Genomic DNA, 18,941 nt, shown 5'->3' with positions numbered 1-18,941 from the left:
ACCATACCACATTGGACCAATCTTCCTCTGTAAAATGTTTGTGTCGTAGAGCCCACTCGTAACGTTTTCTTTTGTTGGCTACTGAAAGCCAGGGCTTCTTCCTGGCTTTGCATCCTTTTAGGCCCGCTTCTCCAAGTCTTCTTCTGGCTGTCCGAGCACTTATCGGCTTTCCGGCCCCTTCGGACAAGGCAGCAGCAAGCTCCGAGGAAGTTTTCTTCCGATTTTTTATTGACTCGCGTACTAATTTTCTATCTTCGCGCTTCGTAGTTATTAGTTTTCTGCCTGTTCTGGGTTTATTAGAGTGAGAACCAGTCTGGGCAAATCGTTTTATTGCAGATTGCACCGCGCAACGCGAACATTTCACCAATTTGGCGATTTCCTTTTGCGACTTCCCGTTTTCATGGAGCAGTTGTATTTTTATACGATTTTCTAAAGAAATTTCACTTCTTTTCGGCATTTTTTAATAAAATTATGAGTCAACGTAATCGCGTAAATGGAAATTGCAGCTTGTTCACTTGTCAGAGTTCCGAACACAAGTGACTAAACTTTCACTGAGATGATCGCAAAAATATCAAATCATTTGTTCTCGGTCTCCCCGTGTTTTATGACCTTTACAAATAGCCGCTTGCTGTTCTAAGAAATTATTTACCACCCCGGCGCGTCATCTAAGATAAGCACTTATTCATTGTTCGATTAGTAAACAAGCTTTGAGCATTTTTTTGGGGTGCCTAATACTTTTGGCCAAGGCTGTATATTAATAAATTTAAGTATTATGTAATAAGAATATAAGGTATACTATTTTATACATAAAAAACTAAAAGCATAAGTTTATTTTCTTGCAGGGTCATATTTAATTATTGTTACAAGCGAGTAAATTTATAAATTTCATTTTAGAATCTACTTATCAAACAGGTGGCAATTTATCTATGAAATTATGATTTCACGGTGCTTGTAAACTTAAATAGAATATAATACAATTTTAAATAAATATTTGGAGTAAACGCCTGGTAGATTTTGTAGAGCAAAACCTCTTGTTGATTAAATATAAAGTCAGTAGAATGAAACTTAAATGATTGCAATTATCTTGTCTATTTTGATTAAGACAATATTGTTTTAGTTTTCTACATCGAGTACCACACTTGGGTTATTGACCATGTTATAAACTAAAAAATATATATATTTTGATATTGAATGAAATATGTAAAGCACAGTCTTGATACATATTTTAGCCCCTATTCTCATGGCGACAGGCTTATCGAATCTCAAAAACTTTAATGACATTATTGATTTGCACTGGTTTGTTGAAAAGAATAACGCTTTATGTTTGCTGGGTAACAGCAATCCAAAAAATTGAAATACTTTGCGAAACCCTTTCTCAGATCGTTGATCGTTATTACAAAACGAAAATCCAACTTTAAAGTCACTTTCTAATTTAGTAAATTAAATAGTAAGTCAGCTAGGACACTAATGAATTTTGTTATTTTGTATTTAAAACATGAAAAAGGTTTTAAATTTATGTATATAAATGTTTTATTTGTAAATAGCTGAACGCCCCTTGTTTTGCCCCGACGTCGTACGGGTAAAATAAGGATTTCGTCCCGTGCCATTTTTAATCAATAGGTTATAAACATTCGCCAATCGAACTATTCACCCATACAGTACAGTAAAGTGCTAAGTGACTGCCTCATTGGTCTAGTGGCTATATATAAGGACTCGAGGTCCTGGGGTCAAATCCTTGGTCGGGTCAATAAAATGTTATTGAGTTTTTTTGTCAAAAATCAATTCCGTGCAGTAGTTTTTGCGTGATGCGGGTACAAACATTCCAACCGACGGACAACAGACAAAAACTCTAAAAACTGTTGTTTTGGCTTCTGTTGCTTGAATAAAGATATTAGTTTTTTCCAATATCTTTAAAGTACAGACATCGGCCTGTTACAATTTTATTATATGTATAGATGCATATATATATCCTCCCTATATCGCAATTTACTTACGATTTCAATACACTACCCTCTTACATAAAAAGAACTGATCGAAGAATTAAATATCGTTGGTACAAAAACAAAATAATGATTGAATAACGCATACGCATCAGGCTTGCTAAATTAAGCCTGATGTTAATCAAAAAAATCAACAAAAGGTGTCTTCAGGCTTGAACACTTAAAGCAAACGGATGTTTTTAGACTTTATCATGACGTATAAATGCCAACTTGACAGCTTCTGTTCACGATACATTTATGATAAAAAAAATTATTGTTCATTGACGTTATCGCTTTTAGATATTTATGTCTATGACTTAATATTCATTGTTATTATAATACCGCTGGTTTTTGGAATAATGTTCTCCGGACCCATTTCGCCCACAGCGGCCAATCTCAATAGAGATTAGCCAACTGCGCTGGACTATAGTGCACAAGTGTCTGCGCAAACACAGGTGCACTCTGTTCTCATAATCCGATGAGACGGCAACAACGACCGGAAAGAGTTCATAATCAAATCATATACCGAAATGCTTGCCAGCTCACTAACCACCAATTGGCTAATTTTTAGTTACCTATTTTGACAATATACCTAGTGGTTATAACGCGTGAATCTTATCCGATGAATGTGGGTTCAAACCCGGGCAAGCACCACTGAATTTTCATGTGCTTAATTTGTGTTTATAATTCATCTTGAGCTTGACGGTGAAGGAAAACATCGTGAGGAAACCTGCATGTGTCTAATTTCATTGAAATTCTGCCACATGTGTATTCTACCAACCCGCATTGGAGCAGCGTGGTGGAATAAGCTCCAAACCTTCTCCCCAAAAGGGAGATGAGGCCTTAGCCCAATAGTGGGACATTAACAGGCTATTACTGACTATTTTGATAAAAAATATAAAGAAAAAAATACGCTATCTAAAACTAGTAATGTATGTTCAGCATGAATAAAAGTTACATGAATATTTTACTGCGTTTTTGTTTTTGTTCATTTTTGTTTCTAACTTTTTATGTATTCGTAATTCGGCCGAATTTATAAAAATTAGAATACCGAATAATCACAGAATATTTGTTGCAACTCTAGTTCCGACGCTTACCTTGACTTATTTACCCGAAACCCGGTCGTTTTCTTAAGCATTATATTTATCGGGTGATTCTAATTTTTATCGATTGCTAAGGTCCCGCCACCAATGGCTTAGACTCAGATATTGTCTTAATTTGGTAGGTACATACCTTGTATTTATTTATCAACATTTTATTTTTATTTTATACTACCGCTACTACCTAATAATTTAAATATTTTATATCTATAATTCAAATAGGCATTATGAATGTTAAAATGGAAGATTTTAAAGTACAGATTTTCGTCAACTTGAGATTGGCTAAGTCGCCGGTTTTGGTACAAAATATACTTGCGGTCCGACGATGCGCTCGGGCATGTACACGAAGCCTTACAAGTAAAAATAACGGATATACTCAAAAATCTATCTTCATACGAATTAAATCGTTTATATAAACTCGTAGATATTACAATGTCAGATATTCTCGTATTATTATCCCATTATAATGTATACATAACACATATCAAATATAAATATATAAAGTTTTTTTTTACTTTTTTAATATGTAGGCACATTGGCTAAAGGGTCACCTGATGGTTAGTCGTCACCACCGCCCATAGTCATTGACGTTATAACAAGTATTTTACCATCCCTAAAATCACTAACCGCCAATCCAGAAAACTAAGATATTACGTGTGCCTGTAATTACACTGGTTCCACTACGTAAAATATTTTATTTAAAAAAATATATATGAAAAGGTACATCGGTACGAGCCCTGTGTCTGTCTTAATCTGGTCGTGTCAGGTTCTCCTGTCATTGGAATAATGGAATTGGGAGCGAACCTTAGCCTTAGGATTTCAATGAAATTAGACACATGCAGGTTTCCTCACAATGTTTTCCTTCACCGTCAAGCACGAGATGAATTATAAACACAAATTAAGCACATGAAAATTCAGTGGTGCTTGCCCGGGTTTGAACCCACGATCATCGGTTAAGATTCACGCGTTCGAACCACTGGGTCATCTCGGCCACATGTGTATTCTACCAACCCGCATTGGAGCAGCGTGGTGGAATAAGCTCCAAACCTTCTCCTCAAAAGGGTGAGGAGGCCTTAGCCCAGCAGAGGGACATTAACAGGCTGTTACTGTTACTGTACTTAGCCTTAGCCCAGCAGTGGGACATTAACAGGTTGTTACTGTTACTATAAGATAAAATTTGTACAGTATAACTTATCTCCTGTGGATTTGTCTAGGATTGAGGTTGGTAACAATGGCTGGAATTCAACAGCATGACACTTAAATCAAATCAAAATATTTTTATTCGAATATACTTTTACAAGTACTTATGAATCGTCAAGCGCTACCACCGCTTCGGAATGTTCATTTAATTAAGAACCGACAAGAAAAAAGCAGCCGATTGCTTCGGGATCTTCTAAGCATCGACGATTGGTAATTTATAACGTGATCATACTCTTCTTCATTGAGAACAGTTCCATTGAGTTAGCGCACAGCACAGCTGATTTGTAAAATCCAAACGATCCCGCAGATAGTCTGATCCGTGCAAGTTCGGTTATTCCTTTTTGATTATAATCCCCTTAACCCGGAAAACTCCTTAGAAGCCGGCTATGCAAGCATTCCCCTTCCTTTACATACTTAGACTTATTACATTTACATACAAATTGGGACTTTAATATATATAAGTAGATATACTAATAATGTTTACATATATATTTATTTCTTTGTCTTTTATTTAACATTAATTGCGTTTATAGTATATAAATGTTATCATCACGTTTCAGCTGTCCAAAGGCCAGTATTTATCGCAGTCTGCGATGTGTTAACTTGAATTCATTTATTATATAGATTTTAATATATTGATTTATATATAATGATACTATTGGAAATTAATTGTATTAAATATTGTCTTTGAATACTTTGCCTAAATGATATTGTTCTTACCTGCTCTGACGGTCATTCACTGCCTCAGTCTCTACATGCATTCTGTAGCTCCTTCGGTAGTCTATTAAATAATTATAATAATAATAAAGGCTACTTAATAAGGCTGCTGTATCCAGGCCCTGTTAAAAGTCGAACAGTGGTTAGTAAAAAAAATATTCAATTAATTTGTAAATAAATTCTCATTTTTAAATTGATTGATTGATATAAAATATAAGCAGATAATCTGTGTCACTTTAGCGCATAATCTAATTATGCGTCGTTGCTGCGTAAAAATTGCAAACCTAAAAAAAATCTTTCAAACATTTCACATTTTAGTATGAACTATAAAATAGCTATCGTTCGACATTCAAAATATTGTAATTTTGCATGATTCTTACAACAGATCAATTACACAATAACAATGATAAATAACGATTCAAATATCAACAAACAATATTATAAAGTTCTTAATAAACAGTAATGTTATTTATAAAATACTAGTTTTATCCGCGTTAAATGTTATTGATCCGCCCCCGTAGATCGTAGCGTGATTTACAATCTCATATGCACATTCTATTGCTATCATATCATATCATACTATATATATATCACACTTTTTAATCCAATCGATCCTTTTTTGAAAGATCACTTCTCTTATTTATCTGTGGTCAGCGGTGAACGAGTGAGATCAAGCAAACATAAGCTATTTCATGTGAAGCTGTGGAATGACCTTCAATTTTTTATTCGCAATTCACATTTGTTAGCATTTTTAAAGTGAAAATTGCAAAACGCTATGGATGTACTTATATTATATTATTGTTTATATATATAACCATGTATGTGCGTTTATTTATTATTTCTTATATAGTATCTGTTTTATGGTACACATATTAAAATATTTTTTAGATTTATTAACTTTTTTTTATTTTGCTCTTTGCTATTTTGCTTTAATATGTACACTTTCGTCCACTGTTTCAGTTATTCTACTCTCAGTACCTCAAATGAGATTGACTGGAAGAGATATCTTATTGAGTCTGCTTAATATAAGTTATTAATATAATATAAGTCTGCTTTTGTATAATTTTATATTTTTGTGTTTTTTTAATTAATTTTTTCTTGTATTTTCGTATGTGTGCTATAGAGAAATCTACAATAGCAACATTCAAAAAGGTTTTTTTAAGCGGGTTTTAAACTCGTAAATCATTATACAAGCACGTTCAAACAAATAAACTTTGTTATTGTAGTTTTTAAACATGTAATTACATTTTATATTTTCTGCTTGAATATGTTTATAAAAATACAATTTTTATTTATGTTTAGTGTAAATATCTACAAAGACAAATACAATTAATTTATTAAACCATAATTGTTAATCTCTGTGTATTAAATCAAGCTATGTATTTAAACGTTTGTTTGTAATTCTTTAATAAAAAAAATAATTTACAATTTAGACGATTTATAATTTTATTTCGTAGGCACTAAGAGTAGGCCGTTGAGTAGATGTCCGCTACGGTCAATAAGTGCTACGCCTCTACGCATCTCTAACACAAGGCTGACCATCGACGTCAATGCTTTCATGAAAATTCAAATTTTATGACGCAGTGTCAAGGTTAGTCAATGTGTCGACTTAACTACGTAATTATAAACACGTGAAATTTTAAAGTAAGGTGCAAATGCTTGGATTGAAATATAATAAAAAAAAAATTATTTATTTGCAGTCACAATTAAAATAAAATGGCCAAATACAATTAAGCATAAATGATCAACCATAACTTATTAAAATTATCGCATAAAATTTTATTTAATGCACAATAAATATGATATAACGCGTAGTTAAAAGTTTTATTTTAAAGTTATAAGTTGTATAACTTGCCATTCACTCACAGTGATAGAGACGTCAACTGACGCCTGTTACATTATGAAAAAGGAATGAGACAGTATGAGTCAGTTGAGCGAATGAGTTTCAGACATGCGCATAACGAATTTCGCCACGTTGCTGAGGGAGTTGTAACGTAACCCTTAACGATTTGATATAACGATAATATGGATTTTTGAATTTGAAAATAGAATATAATATGATTATATTATGAATAGGGTAGCAGAAATTTGATTAAGTATATGTTTTTTGGTTATATGCTGTAATTCTTATTCGTTATGCTGAAAAGCTATTTATATACTATATTCAAAGTTAAAATAACTTTAACGTGATATATAGTAATATTTATTGTTAATAGAACATGATAATTGAGTATTACTTAAGCAACAATCAAAGCCTGAAAATGAAAAAAGTTAATTTAACTTTTTTTTATATATCAAATTATTAAGAGAAGCGCTCGCAACTCAAAATGTGAAATATTTTGCGTCAGAAATATTAACTCAAACGTTCAATGTTCAATTATTTTAATAAAGTAAAAACTCAAAACTCATAACTAACTTAACGACGACGTTAACGCTTCACGTACATCACTATAATCTTTACCACGAGTTCGAGTATAATAATGCGAGCACAACAACCCGACGGCCAGTTTGTCTGTAGTCGTGCGAGAGATCACTGTCCCGGATAGAGCGATTCTCGGGGCAGCCGATTTTCTTTTTCTTTTTTATTTGGCTTCTAGCCATTGTATGGGTGAGTTTTGTCTTAAAAATTCTATTTTATTAATGAAACAAGACTTATTAAGGGCTTAAGCTTACGCTTATAATTTATTTGTTGTCATGGTAACAAAGATATGTACGCGTTTTGAGGAGGAATGCCGCGTTTGCGTACTAAAACTGTGTTCTTTTCGATATAAACAAAGACTGCGAAAACTTGCGAACGTTTCGAGTTTAGTTTTAGTTGTTTTTTTTCAATAGTTAAATTGCCGTGATTGCTAGTCTCTTCAATATTATTAAACGTGTTAAAAAATTAAATATTTTAAAGATTTAATTAAAAACATTTATGTAATAACTACATATGTTGGTGATAGATATGAGGGTATAAATACTTTTTATATAATTTATTGACTAACTGAACCCACGGTTCCGCCAGCGTGGAATTCAGCTGGGGACAAAAAACCTTCAAAATATATCATTTTAACCTTAAACTTAAATAAGTGGACCACAAAAATATACGTACAATTTACATTTTTAGAACATTTGATAGTACTCGACCGATTTAGATAAAATAAAGACTAAACTGTACCTTAGAGTACTCTTTATAATCTGTTATTTGCATATATATTTATTTAGCCGTTCTGAAGATTACTTCCCGGATAAACAGACAGAATTTTTTTTGTATAAATAGATAATAATAATAACACTTTATGCATACAAAAACAAAATATCATTATATCATAATACCTAGATAATCTGTTAAGTATTTATGCCTTAAATATTATCATTAAATTGAAAAGTTATTTCCAAAAACTCAGATTGTAAATTTCAGACGTTTCACGTTCTTATTTCAAATACTTTTTTTAAATATGGTATTAACTTCGTCATATAACTATAGTTATATACCGCTGAATGGGAACGCCTACGCGCTCCATTTTACGCAAATACCATATGATTCACAATAATAACCAGAAAAATGCGTTATCCCTTGACGCAAACAGGTTGCCGGATCAAAAAATTATTGTTTACGTAATGACTACTTAATTTTAATTGCTAATGTTAGCTAGCATTATTATCTTTAATAAATCATACATTGTTTAAAAATATATTTTTTTTACGTTTTATTTATTTTTATTATGGTATTAATATGTGAAGTTTGATTATTACACTTCAAAAACTATCAAAATCTTACCTTTGTTATAAATGTTACATGCAAAAATAAAAACCTTTAATATATAAATGTTAAAATAATTTTAAAATTATTAACGTTATTTAATAAAATTAAAATACCGATAATAAGATAGGAAATTATTATCGTTTATGATATTCTATTACTTTTTAGGATTAATTATTTTATATCACCATAAATTAGTGATAAATATATAAGATAAAATTGATAGTTTATATATTTTATTTAATGTTGACTGTTTCAAAACAAAGCGAAAATATGAGAAAGATGACGTCAGAAAACTCATAAATACGGTTCTTTGTAAGACAATGAAAATAATAGCCACGTATTGTGATTAGTGAAAACCTTCCAGAGAATGAGAAGCCTTTATGAGAACCTTCGCCTCGAACAAGAGAGGAGGCCTTAGCCCAGCGGTGGGACATTCACAGGCTGTTGCTTTATTGTGATAGCTACAAGTTATTCGAAGTGGCTTGCGGAAGATAAAATGTAACTACAAAGAACGAAACCCTATTTCCTTATAATTTACAAACATCAATTTCAAAGTAAGAAAATAAACAAGAAATAATATTTCTATTTTAAATTATAATAAATAAAGATAAATTTACATTATTAATATATAATATTACATTACAAAAATAAATTGTGTTTAAACAAAGAAATGTTTGCATCGTATACCGTCATAACATTATGTGGGAACATATACCTGTTATAGAGCATTGACACGAACATTACATATCGTTCACGATATGTAATAAGAGATGCAAAGTGGATAAGAGATGGCAGCACAGTCGAATTCGGAACTTTTGTAGTGTAATAAGAAACCTCGTTGGATCAAGTTTCGTTTCTCATTCAAACTTAATTTGATTAATTTAGTCATTCGTCTGCTTATATCTTTTTCTGAAATTAAATTCTAAAATCGAAAACTGTACAGAATGATACTCCTCCATTTTTGATAAATAGCTATAGAAATTGGTATTTAGCACGGCTAAATTATGACGGGGGCGATAACGTGGGTAGAGTTAGTAACTATTAATTAAGTGCACCAGCATCGATGTATAAGAAACAATTCCAAATATCAAACGTGCAATCACGTGTATGATAAGCGTCGCTACATATATCAACTTTATGGCGCGTGATTTATAGAATCGTTTAAAATACTGTAAACTTAAATTATCTCATTATTAAGCGTTTAGAATTGTTATTTTAATATGTTATATGTTAACATTCCATATATTATTAGACGTAGGACATTATTTAGGAAATATATGAAAAAGAAACAAAAATTATATATAAATCCCGCGACCTTTGTTTTTAAATTCCACAGAATCACATGCCTTCAAAGGAGGTCGGTAACACAATGGCCTAGTTGCGGTCTCGTGGCGCGAAACGTGCTATCAAAATCCAGTTCAAGTAACCTCGCATGCTTCCTGTTCACTTTTTAATTTACACTGCCATATAATTTCAAAGTATTTGTAAAGTTTTTTTATAAGTACTATATATAACTCGAGGAATTCATTGAATATTTATTATTAAAAACAAATAGGTAGGTACAGATATTTATAACGGTTCTGTTTTCTGACAACTGTTTGCGTCATTTTCCGTAAACACTAATCAGTGAACACCGTTTAACTGTAAATTCTCACTAACAGAGAATTTGTTTAGTTATCGAATACATTCAAAGAAACAAATATATCTCTGGCTAAATATATTGCCTATTTCAATAGAATAATACTATGTAAATCCTATTACAGTACAGTAACAGGCTATGATTGCTGGGCTAAGGCCTCCTCTCCTTTTTTGAGTAGAAGGTTTGAAGCTATTATACCACACGGCTCTAATTTCAGTGAAATTAGACACATGCAGGATCCCTCCCGATGTTTTCCTTCACCGTCAAGCACGAGATGAATTATAAAGACAAATTAAGCACATGAAAATTCAGTAGTGCTTGCCCGGGTTACAAGCCACGATCATCAGTTATGATTCACGCTGGTATCTAACACTCTGCTTCTCCCCCTCACACACGGGCGACGACGCGGGCAAAAACTAGTATGGCATATACATTTAAAAAAACTAAATAACGTCACTAAAGAAACCATTTTGTACATTTATGTAATTTGTAAGAAATGGGGTTGTGCTTATTTATTCAGGAAATTGGTATAAATTGGACGTACAAACGTAACTTTGTTTTGTAATATGATAACAGGCTTAAATATAATCTATAGCACGCCACTCCAAAAATATATCAGTTTTTTTTAATTTAAATTTCATAATATTAGCATAGTCAAGGCCACAAGTGAATGGAATGTACAACGTTCACATGTTGGGCTGTGGTCGTTGAGGCGAATGATACAAGGTCGATATTCGTCACTATCAATGTGTCAACAACAGCTGATCGATTGCAGCGTGGACCGATCACTCGCACTCGCGAATAAATGAAAATGTCGTCTTATTTTACGCAACTATGGAAAGTTCAAAACTATTGTTTTTATTAAAAATTTTATTCATTATGATAATATTATATTATTGAAACTTAATATTGCTTTTAAAACAATTTTATTTTTTTAAAATAGTAATGCTTTTTTGCTTGACGGTGAGATGTCCTCCTGAACGATATTGGCTATGTCAGCCGTTCTTAAAGAAGGCTAGACATCTGTGCAGGTCATTATTGTGCACAAGTTTGGGTGCAATCTCTTTTCCTTTACTCTCGTAATCAGATAGTATAGTAGATAGTAATGCTTTTTTGCTTGACGGTGAGATGTCCCCCTAAACGATATTGGCTATGTCAGCCGTTCTTAAAGGAGGCTAGACATCTGTGCAGGTCATTATTGTGAACAAGTTTGGGTGCAATCTCTTTTCCTTTACTCTCGTAATCAGGGGGAAGACACGATAAGATTTCAGGTGCAGGACCAACACCTTCACTGGCTGGTGAATGAGATTTTAAGCACTGTTAAAATGCATGAATGATTGAATATTTTTTTACGGCCTAGCCTAGATACCAAAACTTCGAGATTTACCACCCATACGCAAAACATAAATACTAAGTTGGTTTTAGTGTTGGGTTTAGTGTTTACATTATCTTAAAAAACTAATAAAATATTATTAAGTTGCTATGTGGTTGTTATACCATACGTTATGTATACAAATTTATAACTTCCAACGTATTAAAACGTAAACGATACACGTAAAGTCGTTGGTCCTGCGCTCTCCGGTCGTGTCGGATTATAAGACTTAGGGAATAGAGAGTGCACCGGTGTTTGCGTACAAATACGTTGCGTACTTGTGCACTATAATATCTCCTGCGCAGTTGGCTAATTTCTCTTGAGATTGGCCGCCGTGGCCGAAATCGGTCTGGAGGACATTATTATTACAAATATTATAACCTCCACTATTCCTCAGCGATCGTATTCCCAAGATGGCGTGTACTCGTATAGTACTATTAATTTTATTTTAGGTATATAGAAAATAAATTGTTGCAAGCAATTTAATTTTTGATCAGAAATATCTATTAGCACGCCCCGGGGACAAAACCGTAAAGGAAAACGGCATGACGCTCTCTTAGGCCATCATGCCGCCTCTACTTCGTTGTTTAGAGAACCGTTGAGCTCACGTGTGTGCGTGGCGTATACATATATTGTATACTGCGTTGCTATAAAATATATAACAATAAAGCTTATTTATTGATTTTATTATCTAAATACATTGTTTTTGTTAATTGGTTATCTTTAATTATAAATTATTTTCTGTATGTTCCGTGACGGCCGTTGTTTTTAATGAATAAGTAGATATATATGTTGCATGTCTACTCATTAAAAACAAACGGCCGTCACGGATATATGTTGTACGTGTAGAGGTATTTTAATAGATTAATTGTAGTAACAATATGCAATATATGCAATAGCATAGTAAGTAATTATTAAAAATTAGAATACGATAGAATTTGAGGTATTTTTTGAAATGTAATTATTTTAAACAATTTTAATCTATTAGTAAAACTTATATGATCTATAAGATTATAACTATTTAAATATTTATATTCGTAGTATTCAAGTAGTAATTGTACTAGTTGTTTTTTTTGTCATATACGTTTAAGGCCGTGAAACTGTTAGCAGCTGTTGGTTGTGAATATACGTAATTTTAAGAGTTTATGTGTGTATGTAACACAATGTTGACGAAAAAGCAAAGCCAGATTAAGGGAAGGGCATCCGGGTCTACAGCCCCGGGACCTCCACAAGAGAGTGGCCTTCACAATAGAAATTTCTAAAACAAATTATATCCTAACTCCGAGAGCAGGTGTAGTATTTAATGCAGAATATTATGAAAATATACAAAAATACAAGATCCTTGGATTATATTATATCTCCATATGTTTGTTAAAACAATTTGATTTGTTCTGCAATATATTATTGAAACACCCGAATGAATGAAATTTTTCAGTTTATTTTTAGAGTAGTTAGGGGCCTCCACTCAATTGTTACCCAAGGGCGTCCAGACTTCTAAATCTGGCTCTACGAAAAAGAATAAGACTATATAATCATAGAATAAATTACTATAAGCCAATAACTCGACCACAAACGCAAAACAACTAACGAACTATTTGTTAGTTGATAACATTATTATGGTAGACTATGACGTCACGTTAAATCTGACCAATAACAATGCGTTTCAACTCTTGTAATTAAAAATAAATGAAACAATGATTTATTAAAAAAAAATCCTTTTTTAATAAATTACACACATACATATTTCGTGTAACTACAATTTTCGGATAGTTGTGTCTACGTAAATTTCATATAGCCAATCGAATTCCAATCGAAGGAGAAGAAAAGTAAACACACATTAAATTTAAAATACTAAAAGCTCTGCTATATTATGCACTACAAACATTGTTTAATTATATCTTAATTTATAAAACAACACTATTCCACTTAACTATTGTATATCTACTTTAATTTCGCACTAAAAATTTCATTTTCAGTCTATTTTTTTTAGATATCGTAATGGTTACCATAGGTTATTTAAGATTTTGATTGGAATACGCAATACATAGTGTACCTAATGTAATAATTTATCTATCTTTTATCTATATGTCTCTTGACACTAAAAAGAACTATCATGGTTCTATTAGTATATAAAATGTATTACGGTAAATGTGTGAAAACTTTTTTGTTTCTGCCCGTTATTGATACGGATTATATGAAAACTCTTATGTTTTTCATATATATATAAAACTCTTATGTTTTCGCCCGTAATCAATAACGGGGATAAATTATTGCGATTACTCAAAGAAAACAAGTAATATTTATATATCGGGCGATTTCGTGTTAAACAAAGACCATTGTTCAACTGAATCAGTTTCGTATATGAATGATTCATTCAAATGTGAATATCATTTACATTTATTTACCTACATATATACGATATATAAGCACATACTTAAATAAAAAAAGTGTAAGTGTAAATAAAGAAAAAAGATATTTTTTGAAATTAAAATTTATTATTTAACGAACCCTTGAAGTCCGGCGATATCCTGAGACTTGGATTCTATGATTATTCGACATCCGAGACTTTAAAAATGTCGAGACTTCCCAAACTCTAGTCCTACTAGAAGACCTTAATTATAAACGTTATTTAGCGAATGAAACAATGCTTTCTTTCCAATGTCAAATCAATAATAATAGAAACGGAGAAATCACTGTTTAACTAAGAAGATAATCGGCTCCGCAACAAAATATTCCTGAGGTCCGATCTACGTGATTTTGGAAATGCTAAAATATTTACATAAAACGATATGACTAAATATGATAGACTTACATCTGTGGTCCATTACAAGTAAAAAAAGTGTATTTTTTTATTCTTAATTAAAAAAAATATAAAGTTGAACAATGTGTGCGAACAATTGTGTCTACAAAACCGAACACGTAGTAACGATCGTGCGTGTCTAGTTTTCAAATTACGATCTCGTAACTCATTTCATAACTTTCCTATTGCAAATAGATACCTCCGTGACCTCACAAACATATTCACAAGTTCTATGGCAATCGATCAATAAGCTTTTAAGTTAATAAAACGTCGGCGTATTATACGGAATACACGTATCGATTATTATACATTTTATAAAGATTCGCGCAACGTTCGCCTTCATACCTTCTCACCTGGTTAAATTATTATTTATTATTAAACAAAGCTGGATTCTTTGTTCTTGTGATATATTCAAATACTATTTTATACAATAATTTATTTTTTAGTCAATAGAAAAGTTAGAAATTTTTATACCTACTTATCATATTATAACTCTTTAAATTATATAATTTCTACATTTTCGTTTTTCAGAGCGTGAAAAAGTTGCAGTATTGGTGTTAGAGAAGCGTGAGGCGCTCTTACAAAGCGTTCTAGGCCGAGACGATGCCTGGCCCAAGATATTGGCAGAGGCTGAGCCGGCTGGCCCGAGGGTCGGCCGCTGGGGTGCCGAGTGGCCGAGTTGACTCGCTTCGGGGAAGGGCGACCGCAAGCCGGCCGTCTACTACCTGACCAAGCCCCTGCCGCCCCCTCGCTGGGCGCAGCCGCAGGAACCCCTCCGACTAACATCGACAGCGCACGAGGAACTCGTCATTCAAGCCGAGTCGATCCTCCGCACTTTCCTCGTCAACAACAATTATGACTCAATGAGCAACTTCATCGCTATGTACGACTGTCATGTTAAGTCGCAGCAGCCGGTATACGATCTATATAAAAAATACTTACCACTGATCAGGAGAGGAAAGTATACGTGTGTGGGTTTGGGAATAGAATTGATTCGGAAATGGCGAACCTTGGACAAAAAGTTTCCTGGCTTCGAAACGGCGACCGCGTTGATATCTTGTGAGGAGGCGGTGGTGGATGTGAAGGACTACGTGATGATGGGAGAAGCGCCAGACTCCGTAGAGTGCGCGGAAAAGGAGCACGTTTTGATCGGTGTTCAGATCATTATAGATGGACGCCCGGGGATCATGTTAGCCGACCCTGGATACCATGTAGGCCGAATAATTACTGTTATGTCCGACCGTGCTTTTCCACATACCGGTAAGTTTTATCAAAAATAACAGAGTTGTCAAATCAAACAAAATGAACGTCATAACATATTATATTAACTACATATATAAAGTTGAAATTTTGGAATTAGCTTAGGTACTAATAATGGAAATATATTAAATAGATCTTGTTATATAAATTAGACCGGACAATATTTTTCTATTCGTCTCCATATTGCGTAAGGTATATGGTACTGAGTCAGAATATTTTAATAGGTTGGTTCACCAAATCCGATGACACAGAATGTCGTAAGGAGTACGAGTACAGTTACAACCCTCACAACAGCAACTACATCGAGTGGCACGAGCGGGTGACGAGAGGCAACCTCGTCAAATACCAGACATCGCTGATCTACGCGGCGCAACCCTACCTCGACAGCATATACGTCACAGAGAAGCGAAACTTGGTCTACAACTTTAGGTAAATAAGTTTCCCTGCATCGGCTTAGAGTAAACAAAGGAGAGATTGCTAAGCAGTGGTAAACAATTATTTATTTAAAGAACGGTTTTTACGCCAATGGGCAATTAATGGACGTCATATAGTTAAAAGCAAAGAAGTATAATTCCCGCTTGTTCTTTTCAAAGAAAACAGATATCAGTTTACAATAAATAATACATAGAAGTTCTTTCATCCTTGTTTCAGGAGCTTGCTATCACGAGATCCAAAGGGAAATCTAAAAGCCGGCATGTACTTTCCCGTGGGTAGACGTATACAGGAAGCAGCATTCACCGTCTTCTCCGACGTCGGCACGGAAAAGCGTAAAACCAAGTACAAATTCAGTGCCTTCACAGATCCCAAAAACGTTAGTCATTTACAATCACCTTTAATTTGCTCTTTATTTTTCATATATTCTAATTACAATTTTAAGTTTTTAATGCTTTTGTTTTGTACCATCAGCTTATACATTATATTATGTTTTTTTTTTATTGCAACATATTTTAAAATTAACAAGTATTAAAAGAAATCCTCTAATTCCTATAAAAGCTCGATGGCTAGGTTTTTGAAACTTTGTGCAAGCTACCGTCAGTAAATGCATTACTCACCATAGTTTTGTAAGCGATATAAAATGTATCTATCGACAAATGAAAATATGAAATACCCCAAACACGTTACATTCCAACTTCATATAATATAGACTTTAAAAAACTTGCTTATAAAATTAGCGATGTATTTCAAATTATTTTTTATTTATGTAATTCACCTGTTTATCAAGCTTACTTCCTTACATTATCAGCGTGATAAGAATGCAAAATGACAAATTTGTTGATTTAATATTTTATCACTCGCCTAATTTAGAACTAAATGATGTAAAAAAGTAAATATATTTTTTATATCTTACAAAAATATTATCTGTTTAAATAATTTTAGTATTTTTTTAACAGTCCGTATGGTTTTATGTAACTATACGACTATTTAAAAGCAAAATGTTTCAGTAATGAGTATCAGTAACAGCATGTGAATATCCCACTGCTGATTGACATCTATCGGCCAAATTTATGTCTACAATACACAAGATTAAAATCGATGTATTATGTGTATAAAGTAATATTTAAACTGAAACGATACTGCATGCTAAAATATACCTAATGTTAAGTCGATCGAATATTGGTAAACTTAAAATTATATCTGAAAAAAAAACGGTCCCTAGATTTTAGATTAGATTATGTCAATATCGAAGCTTATGTCGCCTCCCCTCCCCCCCATTTCAGATAGGAACTAATCTAACTAAACAAAAGAGAACTAAGTTCTTTGCCGGTTCTTTGGAGAGTCCAAATTCCGAACCGATGGTAGCTTTAACTTTGATATAATCCTGTAGAGTTTGGAAAAGCTCACTTGAATAAAGTATATTTTTATTTCATTTTAATCAAACTCACTCTAGCCATCAATTATAAGAAACAATTTGCATAACAAATAATACAATAGCGATAGCTTAGCGAACAATTTTCTGACATAATAATGGGTTGAAGCCATTACGTAAATTGATTACTAATAACGTATTCTATTCTTGTGAACGATAAATCCATGCAATCTTTGTTTTAATATTTAATCAAGTTTTGACAAATATAAAGCCTGAAGGTCTGTTTACGAAGTGCATACACGTTAGCACGCGAGTTTGTTTATTGCATTATCACGAATGTTACATCTGTTTATTTATATATATCGTACTTAGTCTCGAATGAAGTGTTCGGTAAATAATAAACAATCCTGAAATGACATATAGCGCGCGTCATAGCAGTTTCAAATCAAAATACTCGAGATATATATTTTTTACAACATTAAATGTATTTGTAATATAAAATTGACGAATTACTGGTGTTATCATATTGTACGCGGCGCCGATGCCGGGAGAAGGCGCGGCGTCGTGCCGCAGCACTCGTCTTGTCGCTGTTTAAAAAAAATTAAACTAGAAACTTTCCTTATAAAATTCCATCTGTGTTTTATTTTTTTTCAAAAAACTTCAATAAAACTGAACATTATCCATTCATCACAGTAGGATAGTTACCAATATTGTTAGAAAGACGATATCACGAAATTATGTTTACAGTTATAATTTAATTCAACAGTTTGTTCCCAACTTTTTGTTCACAGGTTGACCCATCTGTGGTAGAGGAAATAGAGCGTTGCAGCGTACAGATGAGATACAAGAAGAGATACCTTATGCAAGTTATCGCCAAACTTGCGAATATGATGTCCAATCACATATTCATCAACCAAGTTCTCGACATTAACGATGACATATGTCGAATGTCATTATGAAGTTTGACAAAATGGCGACGATATGAAAACTAAATTGGCGCCTAAACTTTTTTTAGGTTAAGTTTCTTTAATTATTTTAGTAGTTTATGGCAATTGTATTGTTTACTATTACAATTTGTAAAGTTACTTATTCGGTGAATTGGTTATTTAATTTTCCTGGGTTATTATAAAATATTTTGACGTCCATATTTGTTTTATTTAAACATCCATTAATACATGTGTTTTTTTTATTAACTACATATTAAACATTGTTGTAACGAGTCGCATCGGAAATTTGAAATAAAAACGCGGTTTCTTAGCTACCAATTTATTTTTAGAATCACACGAATAATAAGAACTGTTTGTTCCCTTACACTAACA

The 18,941-nt window shown here is 32.7% G+C and overlaps 1 protein-coding gene across 1 annotated transcript; it reads left to right on the top strand.

The window, feature by feature from the left end:
- Window positions 1–7,515: 7,515 nt before the first annotated feature.
- Window positions 7,516–18,765, top strand: LOC126771762 (uncharacterized). The gene is made up of 5 exons (XM_050491845.1): window positions 7,516–7,604; window positions 15,087–15,815; window positions 16,040–16,244; window positions 16,467–16,626; window positions 18,414–18,765. Exons 2-5 carry the CDS (start codon window positions 15,419–15,421, stop codon window positions 18,579–18,581), a joined length of 930 nt encoding a protein of 309 aa, XP_050347802.1. The 5' UTR covers window positions 7,516–7,604; window positions 15,087–15,418; the 3' UTR covers window positions 18,582–18,765.
- Window positions 18,766–18,941: the final 176 nt, after the last annotated feature.

Source organism: Nymphalis io, chromosome 11 (genome assembly GCF_905147045.1).
Source record: "Nymphalis io chromosome 11, ilAglIoxx1.1, whole genome shotgun sequence".
Taxonomy (NCBI): Eukaryota; Metazoa; Arthropoda; class Insecta; order Lepidoptera; family Nymphalidae; genus Nymphalis; species Nymphalis io.
Note: the sequence above shows the minus strand (reverse complement) of the source record. Positions and strands in the feature narration are given on the sequence as shown.